General features: G+C 41.1%; 1 protein-coding gene across 1 annotated transcript in view; it reads right to left on the bottom strand.

Moving 5' to 3' along the window:
- LOC111653577 (glutamate receptor 4-like) overlaps window positions 1–11,065 on the bottom strand; it is a 105,783-nt gene that overhangs the window by 22,272 nt on the left and 72,446 nt on the right. The window contains exon 10 of the mRNA XM_087173456.1: window positions 3,751–3,957. Coding sequence (XP_087029582.1) covers window positions 3,751–3,957 — 207 coding nt within the window. The remainder of the gene's footprint in view (window positions 1–3,750; window positions 3,958–11,065) is intronic.

Genomic DNA, 11,065 nt, shown 5'->3' with positions numbered 1-11,065 from the left:
ACTCTAAATCCCTAATGATGACAGATAAACAAATGCAAATGATGGATCATCTCTCTGAGCCGTGCCACGCAAACATCACTTAGTCACAGATATGACATCCCGAAGGCCAACAGCTAGCCGGCCGTCAGAAAACAAAAGAACAACAATTACTCCTGTTTCTTCTTCTTCTTCTTCTTCAGCAGCTCGTGTCGTTTTATCTGAATTTCTCCCTTGACTGAACAAATCTCTGAGCGATCAAGTTTCGACGGCGGCTGAATACATCTCAGAGTGATCAAGTTAAGACAGAGGGAGAAAGAAAAGAAATTGAAAAAGAAATTCTCAAACCCTCTCTAATGCTGAGAGGCTTAGCTGAAACTCTGGGGGAATCAGCAGGGAGGATAAAATAATGTGTCACAGAAATATGCTTACAGCACAGGAAGGCAAAAATGGGATACAGCCACCTCTGAGGTCTGCAGCTGTGGAAAAATGCACACTGGCTTGCTGAAAATCCACAAACCAGATTAAAGTTAGTGACTTAGCAACACTTGTGTGACCTTGTCTGCCTGGCTTGGGAGCAAAGGGCTTAATATCAGCAAGAATTTAAAGTTTCATTACGACCATCTGACACTTAAGGAGGTGGGAAAAGGAGAAAACAGGGACGACAGAAAAGAAAATGAAAGAGATTTAAGTTCTTTCATCCTCAGCAAAATGCACTAAGATGACAGCCTTGGGGCATTTAGTGTGTGCTAAAATACATGGCAGGTTAAATGGAGGCAGGGCTTTTGTGGTAGTGTGGAGCTTTTCAGGGAGAGCCAGGAAAGAAATGAATGGTCTCTGAGCAAAGTCTTAGTCGGGAAAGTGCTGACAGCTTCCATGTCCTCAGACGTTCCCATGAACACTGTAGAAAAACCTACCAGCTTCCCCTATGCCCCCAATCACACACTCTATCGTGCACTTCTGGCTATACACACTAGTGCACAGCGTATATTCTTCAAACACACATTTTGGTATTACTATACTTGTGACGCCCTTCCCCCCCGAATCCGCCATTGTTCGTCCTCTCTCCTCTGCTCCCACCACGGATCTTTACCGCAAGTTCTTCTTTTCATTCTCAATCCTTCACCCTTTTACCCTTCAACTAAACCTCAAGCAATAATGTGGAAGATTCAGTATTTATCTATTGAGCCAACCATAGATCTTCAGCTAGTCACATGTTTCCTCATTTTCAAACAGAGGTCAAAACTCCGGCAACTTGCAGGAGACAGAAGAGCGTTATAATTAGGGGCATCGGGGGCCACAAGCCGAATAATAAATAATAAAGTTCTTGTGTTTACTGCAGGTGTTTTTCCTCTCTCCGTGCACCTCGGTAGTGCCAGGAACCTTTACTGTTTTTGTTTCTACTCTTTTTCAAAGAGCCCTGGTTATCTAAAAAAAAAAAAGAAATGTGCAATACTTCCACATTTAAATCTAACGAGAGACTTTGAAAGGCTGATAAACTGAAGAGGCACAAAAACAGTGCTTGTGCTCTGGGACTGAAAGGGTTAAAGTCCAAAATTGTGATGACAGCTGTACTAGGTCAAAGCACTTATGTTTTTTCCAGTTAGGGTATTTATGTTAAAGTAATTTTGCCAGGCATGTCTCCCATTCAGAGAAAAGCTCTTGGACAGGAAGCGCTCCTGCTCACAGTGCTCGTTACAGAGACGAAAATAGCAGAGAGAACAGCTACACTTTTTCTTTTTCTTTTTGGTTCCTGTGTGTTTGACCAACCTGGTCGGTCTTTACACCAAAAGCGCACCGTGCTGCTTGATCAGTCCTGACACATCCCGAACTGTGGCTCTCCTCGCTGCGGTCGACCTCACAGTGAGTCACTGCAGCACCACAGAGGTTCAGGGGAGAAAAATGCCACTTAGCTCATCACAAAAAAAAAAAAAAAAAAAAAGGACCAGGAAAACGTTTTTTCGAGGCAGAAATACTGTACATTTTCTGCTAATTGCTGCTTATGTAAACACCATAATTGTGCAATGGTCGCTGTCAAAAATACAGAGTAGAATATCAGACATTTAATGATTGATTCTCAACTCCAATTTTAATTCACAGTAAGTGACAAAAATCTTCTTCTTCTCATCGTTTTCTTCATCTTTCTATTCACAAATATGTTGCTCTTTCTTCACTTCGATGCCTTTATCGACACCAACATCATCCTACGCCACATCCCGCAGCAAGGTCAGCGTCAGAGAGACACCTCACCAGAAATCAGACCAGCACCTCAGAGATTCTATAACAAGCTCCACAACCCTGGCTCCTCCACTTTAACCCCCTCCAAAAGCTCTGCTCTAATGCTACACTAATTCCCCCTCTTCCTGCCTGTATTTATACCACCAGAGACTGCTGGGCTTTTTACTATTTCGTTTTCAGGTGGGTTTAATTATCTACACAACAAACAACGCAGAAGTGCTTCAGAACAGAGATTAAGTCGAACTCTGCAGATCAAGAAAAACTGTTTGTCCAGGGACCTCGAGCAAAACCTTGTGTAAAAGCATCATTCTGCACATTAAAAGACATATTATTTTTACATTTTATATATAATGTGATCTTTATAACTCAGTATTATTGATCAGACAGCAGCTGTGAACAGTTACTTATCTTAACTGCACAGAAAACAAGGTCTTGAATGTCCTCATGTTTTAATAAGAAACCTTCTTGTCGATCTGTTTCAGTTTTCATTTTCAGTTCATGCAAAAGCAACACTTCCTCCAAGTTTACCTGTTGGTTTGATAAATTATAAATAATGTAAATAATAATGTGTATCATTCTGTTTTCAGTATACAACACCATTTTTATTCACCTTCTATTCCCAATTGAGTTTTTCTTCTAAACTCAACACTTACTGCACAGATTTTTCACATTAAAAGCCTTAGAGTGGCTCAGAGAGCCAGTTCCTACCTGTGCTTTTAATTTGAAACATCTGCAGGAAGTCTGGAGTTTCATTGATGGTCGGTTTAACGGCAATTAAACAACACTAATGGGCCATTCAAACATAAAGACTCAAATGCTGTAAGACCGATGGGCTGCAGCTCATTGTGAACTGGGCCTGGCTTTGCAGCTTTCCACTCCCTGAGCTGCAGATTCAAAATCATAAATGCATAAGGAATTAATGTCGGGCTGCCATCTCTACAGCCATGCTGCTAGCATTGGCTAATAAAAAAGAAGAGTCATTATGCTTTAATTGTCCTGTGAGCTACTAGAGCACAGAAAGTTTCCATCCCTCAATGTTTACTTTTTTTAAAACCGTGTGTTTATGTTTGTGCTGGCCGCCGCTGTTATTCGAGTGTCAGACATAATTTCATTTTAACAAGCACAAAGTCTGTATTTATGACTTTGCTTATCATATGGTCGTGAGGAGAACAAATGAAGAACAAATTCTCCTACTGAATATATCTGGCTCTCTCAGACTCTCTTACACAGTGTGAATGAATTTGACCATGATGATTAATTTCAGTGATTTTCAGCTGTAAGATCTTAAAAGCAGTTTTTTTTTTCCCTGCCAAAGGCCAAGCTGCTGTATAAATGTATTGTTAGTATTAACAGATTAGAAGAAGACACGGTATTGTCTTTAAATACCATCGTGAATCTTACTGACAGCATAAAATTAAAGTTTGAATGTGATGAGTCAGCGTAGATGAAAAGCTAATTTCAGTCCAGAATAGCGCTTCAGGGAGACAAAAAAACTTCTTCCTGTCAACCAAAGAGGGAAAACAAAAAGGTTCTTACCCCGTACACCAGCTCCCCGACCATGCCGTTCCAGATCTTCGTCTCTGGGTCCCTGGCACCGTACTTTCCGTCGGGAACGATGGAGATCTTGTACTTGATCCCGATGTGTTTGGCGATCTCCGAGGCCAGGTCCACGCAGTATCCCTCGTACTGGTCGTTGCCCTCGTACATCTCCCAGTTCTTCTTAAGCATCACATAGGGACCCTCCTACACAAGGGACCATAACCAGTGAACCAAACCATCAGACAGACAGACACACGGACATGACGGGCTCGCACTATGACTCATCAACACAGCAACAGACAAACAGAATGACAAAACAGGAACTGTAGCTCATTCATACCAACCGGGGTTGAGGTTAAAGGTACTCTGTGAAGTTTTTGACCACTAGGAGCGCTATGGAGCAATGTTTTGATGAGCAGGCCCCCGTTTTGTTTGTATCACATATATACGAGCATGCAGCCGATGCAATACACATTCATGCCATTTAATCGATCAACATTTGGTGGCAGTAACGTCCATAGAAACATACAGATATGGCAGAAGAAGATTGCTAGCTAGCAAACATGGATGTAAACAACATGGGCTGTAAATGTTTTATAAGGCAGGAAATGCATTTGACATTTTTATTAGGCCTCCAGATATACACACGATGCGTTTGTGTGACTGTTTGTTTACAAGAAAACTCCACAGGGTACCTTCAGTTTCAGATCATGAGGTGGGTTTTCTTCAGTGCTGCACATGGGAAACATTTGATTTATCATAAAGCAATAAAAAAATAATAATAACATCCTAAAGCTGCAGCAGATACTTAAAAACACCGATTTATAGCATAGAATATTTTCCACATTAGTCCACATGATCAGCACTCATGAGCTTTAATTAGAATGACTATCATGATATGATAGCTGGGGAGAGATTAGTTAACTGTGTGGCAGATTGTGCCGTTAAATGGTGATGTCACGCTCACTGGTGGGAAACGGTATTTACCGACATTGATTTGCACAGTCGTGGTGGGGAAACGATAGATTGGGAGCTATCGTTTCCCCGACTATTTCAAATATGTGTTTTAAATTTTAAGATCTGTTGATTGTATATTATTTACAGAGATGCACCCCGGGGATTGTACTTAATTTTTTGCTACTACAGTTTTCCTGTTGGCAGGTTTGTATCCTTGACTTTTTAATGAAATAACCAGATATTTTATAACATAGCAGATCCTCATTTGTATTGATGATTAAACTGGGAGGCTGTGGAAGTACCAACTGTTGTGTCACTAAATATCATCTGCAGAAAATGGACACTGGACACCGATATAAATCCTTCCACTTCCCAACTCTGTTGAGTAATTCAAACTTTCTAAAATCCCTCTCTTTTCGACTAATACCTGGGTCTACCCAAGGAAAAACCTGCGTAGTGCAGCTTTAAATCTAATGACTTTAAACTGACTTGATCCCACCTGCTGGGAGATGCATTTCTTTCCTAAAGGTAATTTAGTGTCGTGCAACCCGGGGTGGGGGGGGGTGCATGTGTAATCATAGTGACAGCCTCCTCCTGCATATACACAGCACACACAGACTGGAGTTTAGGCAGGAAAAAAAAAATTCACCTAATGTGGATGCATGATACACAGACTCAAGGAGAAGGAAGGAAGGTATGACTAAGCAGAAACGGAGGCAGACATAAAGCTAAAGGGAAGTGAGGAATGAGCTGCAGTCAGACTGAATGACTTAATACCTACAACAAGCTTGACTCGACTCGAACACTTAATGTAATCAGGGGTGGCTGCATCAGTCTACACTGTAACCAGTGGTGGGTTATAGATCATTAGATTCGCTGTTGCTCAGAAAGTGATCTAAATGTAAACCTCGTCTGGTTTCCCGCGCTCACATTTCCAAACAAATTACTTTTGTCATGGAAGGCAGCCCACTGCATGTTGAGAACAGGAGCAATTTATTCTTGAGATGTGTTTGCTTGACATTGCCCCAGGCCAAAGCAAGGTAAACCAAAGACTCCGCAGCAGGGAGAGAATGCAAATGCTCGGCTGAGCCTGCGGCACAACAAAATGTTACTGTACAACATAATGACGGCACAGTTTAGCAGCTTCATGTCAAAATGAGACATTCGTATTCTGAAATATGTTCCACAACTGCTCTTACACACACACACACACACACACACAAAAAAAGCTGATAAAATTAGAACATACACAACACAAAAAGATCTTCTTTACTTGAAGTGCATTCATGCATTATTAATAAGTTCATTAAAACCATTAGATAAGCTTATTACAAAATTGTCAAATACAAAGATTAACATTTTGCTGTCAACTATAAAGTATCCATCATACTGATCATTTCCAAGAAGTTTCCTGGAAATAATGATGTAATTTGGCACCAAAACACAGACAGTGGTGATTCACTTCTGATTCATTAATTCCAATTCATCTCAGGCCAAATTCACTGTTGAGTGTTTTAGTCATCTGTGCATGCAACAGTGTTGTACTGGCAACAACATACTGTATATGAAGAATTACGTTTCCAATGATAAACGAATAAAGAATTAATATTTTACTTGGGTTTTAATGTTGCTTTTCTTTCAGGGAAATTCCAGTTTTATCTATAATTAGTACAAAGTTCTTTCCAGGACACTTCCTTGGAAATTATTCAGAAATTAGGCATCTGTAAAAACAAAGCGTCACACCAAAGCCCCTTCGTGTAGGGTTTGAAACTTTCTGGTATTGTATCAAACAGATGTACTGCGACAGTCAGGAACGCACGCTGGTACTTGTTGTGAGCGCAGAGTAATGGGGCTGGAAGCTACACACAGATTGGACTTAACTTTTACATAAACTGCCTCATTTCTCTACAAACAAAAGCTGAAAAGGCTTTCAGAATTATTTCAATTTGAATAATCACATAGAAACTCTGCCTCATTTTGTGGGTCCATAATTTACGAACAATTTCCTAGAATTAACTGTATCAGATACAGACAGTGTTACTACACGTTCAGTGACACGACTCCAGTTATTTGCTAGTCTAACTTAAAGACTTTTAGCCTAAACGCTTGGTGCAAAGCAGCTAAAACACACAAAGATGTGTCGCTAAGTAAACATACATATGGAGAATAAAGTTTCCAATAATAAACAGATTCCTTTTCCTTCAAGGAAATTCCTATTTTTTCCGTACGATTAATGGGAAATTACAAACTTCCTGTGACATTATTAGTTAAATTATTCAGCATTACCTACATTTCAAAGATGCTACAATCACAGCATGACATTATGAGCGTCACTTCAGGTAAAGCATTGCCATGTTTTCTCATAGTCGTGGCTACTCTCAACTTTTCACTTCAGCTGGAAAAACAGAATTCATGATTTACTGATGGAAACTTCATTCGCCGGTTGATTTTCGCAGATGTTTTGGATGTGCCGCATCAAAGAGAAACCAGCCAGAACCCAGTGTGATTTAAGATAGCAGGGGTGTAGGACCGAGCTGGCAGCCGGAGGAGCGGGAGAAGTGGCAGAGATAAAGGATTCAGTCAGCGTTTCTGGCACGAGAGGAAGAGCAGTGCTTCAGAGGTCTTCACAGCAAAGGCCGGCATGGCTGACAGGCTGGTCAATAATCACAACCACACTGCTTCACTCACTGCCTAATGAGACTAATTAAACATGCCATTAAAAGCACACAGACACACACACACACACACACACACTACTAAATCCATACATACGTATGAGGGATACACACACATACATGTTTGACTGTGCTGTGTAAAAACTGCCCGTTTGGTTTTGTGTGTGTGTGTGCGTGTGTGTGTGTGTGTGTGTGTGTGCTGTGCGTTATGTAAGATAAACAATCTGTTGCACATTATGTTGAATATGAGCAGTGATAAGCAGCAACACGATGGTCCGTATTGCACAATAACTTGAGCACAAAACATTTTATGAAGCAAACACACATTAGTGCTTCTCAGTAAATGACTCATTTCTGGGTCTCATTCATCAGCAGCCACTTGAGGCACTAATCACATTTTTATTTGACTTTGATTTAATGTGGTTGTGCGACACTGAAAAGAGGAAGAACATTTAAAGCACAATTTTTTTTCTTTTCCAGATGAGGTGCACTCGACTGGGTGCTGCAGTGGGACATCTTGGCCTTGTCAAGGGTTTTAAATCACCATGGCATTTTGGTGAAAGCCTCTTTTGTTCTATCTGAGCCTCAAAATCATACACAGTACAAACTGTACACGTGCACCTGCAGCAGCAAAGATGAAGTAAAACTGAAAATCTTTGAATCTGAAAATTTTATGCTAACAATAAGTGCTATCTTTTTTCTATTTTTTAATGTGAATTTTTATGTTACTTATTATTTTTGTTAGATTTACTCAAACTATGTTTCCCAGTTGGATTTAAAAACCATCTAAACTGCAATAAAGGTTTTTCTGAATTGTTTGTTTTAACTTGATGGATGTCGTAACCGCACACGCCCAAATGTTCTCCCCCATTTGTCGGCAGTTTTCATTCACAAAAACAAATGTCACCCAGGACTAAAAAGAGGACGTTGGAGCTTAAAGGCCTGTAGTTGGATGTAAACATTTAGCAGTATTACTTCCAGGCTGTAAAGTCGTCTACAGTGCGTCATCTGTCTACTGTGACAGAAAAATACTGGAATAGTTGGACCTGAAATTAGATGCTAAAGAAAAGCAGTGCTTGACAGGAGGGGCGTTCAATGTGTCATAGAGATGGACAAGAGAACAAACTCCATTATAGGGGACGTTACACTGTCGAGTGTTTACACCTGAAGTGCGCCTGCTGAAAGACTGTGAGGGGGGTTTGTGCCTAAAAATAATTATGATGAATGTGACAGGTTCTCTTAAAAAACTCGTACGTGCAACTTAACAAATCTGTTGTTTAAAGTGCATCTCGAACGAGGCCCCACGTGTTCTCAATGTGCTGCCGCTGCATCATCAGGAGTTTCCAGCAGAAAAAGTGGTCACTGCCCATAAAATCTAAACATGCCCCCCCTCCCACCAGAATTCCAAAAAACTAAAACATAATTACAGCAGGACCTTGTCTGTATTTCTTACCCTCTGGCAAACTGATGGTGTGCCAGGTTTAAAGTGCAATGGAGGAGTTTAAAGCCAAGGCACATTCATCAAAGCTTTCAGCCCCGTCCTGCCAATACGATGACAGTCAAACTTTGTCCTTGGCCACGGGAACTTTTCTCAACTTCAAGCCGGAGACATCACAGAGATCTATTATCTGTAACCAGTCTGAGATAGCTGCACACAAAATGAAATCCAGCAGTCAAAAGAAGAAGATGCCGTGGGTGTAGATGGATTAATTCACAAGGACCAAATTAATATGAATGTTAATGGCCTAACGTAACAAATTTGCTACTATATAAGGGCTGAAACACAGTCGGTTACCTTTATCCCCCGTCAGAAACATCATTATCTAGTTAACCACGATGTTCAAAATAGAAGCCAGCAGCTTCTGCTAGCCATGCTACATTTTCAGAGAGCTAACCAGCAGCAGAAGCTACTGAGGAGCACTAACGCAAAGGCAGGAACCTACTGAAACGTGACTTCAAACAAAAACATGCATCTGGTTCTGGTGTTTGTTTCCACCGTTCTCGACCGACTTTAGGGATGAGTTCCTAGATATAAGTGTCAGCACTGCTCAGGAGGCGACGCTAAATGCAAGTTTCCAGAAAGTGTCAGCGGTTGCCGGTACTGCTGCTGTACTCCGTCGAGCCGATGTGTCACGGAGAAGCCTCACATCGGGTTGTGTGCTGTGGCAGGGTCGTGCTAAGGTTGGGTTGTTTTTAAAATGCTTTTTTTCCTGACTCTGCCAATCCACCAACCATCTTCCACTACTCCTACTCTTCCAGATGGTGTCTGTACAAAGTTCTGCTCTGACTGAGCGTTGTTCAGTTCAGATGGGAAAGACATTTTAGACAGTTTAACATCTGGTCAATTCTGGGGAAAAGAGAAGGTGATGTACTAAACAGTTAGGTGGCTAAGTCTTGGTTTTTGAAATGCTATAGTGTTGTAAAATTTAAGTTTATATGTTTTGTGTTGGTGAGCTGCCATTTCATATTTCATATTCTGTGTTGGTATATTACTGTTGTCAGATTACCTCTTTTCTATGTGAGAGAAAGCCTTTCCAAAGCAAGCGTATGACTTTGGAGAAGAACTAACTAAAATACAGCCTCAGGTCTCAGGTTAAAGTCTCCAGTCCTGCAGCAGCAGCCGGGTTCAGTGAGGTCAGATCTGAAAGGCGTATGCGCTGGCCAGGTTCAGGTCTCGGGGTTTAGGTTCTGTGCTGACCCCAAGAACGATTACAGCAAACCAAATGTCTGGCGTCTGGTAGAACTGGGTTCACAACAAATATCTCAACAGTGCGGGGAAGAAATTAAATTGTTATTGTTCTGGTTAGTTGAGAGAAGCTCCTCGATTTGCTTTGGCAACTTTGTGCAGCCTTTAAATCTGCAGTCAGGTGACAAAACTGATGGACCGTTCACACAGCGCCAACACAGGTCTGGGATTATATGATTTAACCTAGCTTAATTATTAAACACTGAAACCAGGAGACAAGTAGCCCATGTTTGATGACTAACAAGAAAAATTGCCAACATGTTGAAGTGCTCCTTTATAACTGTTCCTAAGACACAGAGGCAGCCTGGCTGTAATATAACACTGTGACACTTCATTAAGTTCATGCTCAACAAACATTAGTCTCACGAACACGGAGCGAAACACACATTAAAAGCGGGAGTGAAAGGCAACCGTCACAATGTAACTATAATATCATGCTGCATAAAAGCATGATGGATATGAACTGGGATGATTATGGGCGCATTAGTCTTTCTAAGCTGTTTTAAGGCTTACAGGAAGGCCCTCTGAGTGTGTAATGTTCTGTAGGGTAGAGCAGGTAGTCGGAGAAAGTGACAGATTTAGAGCAAACAGTAATTCAGTTAGACATAATGTATATTCACATTCTGGTAACGCCTCACTTTTTTTCTTTTCCATGGAGCTTTGCAAAGAAAATTTACAACTTCAAATTCAGGATGGAGATCAAGCCGTGATTGGCCACACAAACACACGGGGCATGACAATGTATGATTCTAGCACACACACACACGCACACACACACACACACATACACATACAGGTGTAGTGGGAGCTTGTTTATGCCAGTAAACAGACACTGTGCTGTTAAAGAGTTGGGGACCCGTTTGAGTCTCAATGGGTGTCCATCCACAGAGCAAAGAAAAAGACCTCGATTTGCATTTCATTTTCCTCTCGGGGG

This window comes from Seriola lalandi, unplaced genomic scaffold (genome assembly GCF_002814215.2).
Source record: "Seriola lalandi dorsalis isolate HSWRI2012SDOR001 ecotype SW California unplaced genomic scaffold, Sedor1 jcf7180002054230, whole genome shotgun sequence".
NCBI classification, from domain to species: Eukaryota; Metazoa; Chordata; class Actinopteri; order Carangiformes; family Carangidae; genus Seriola; species Seriola lalandi.
This window is presented reverse-complemented; position numbering and strand designations above follow the sequence as displayed.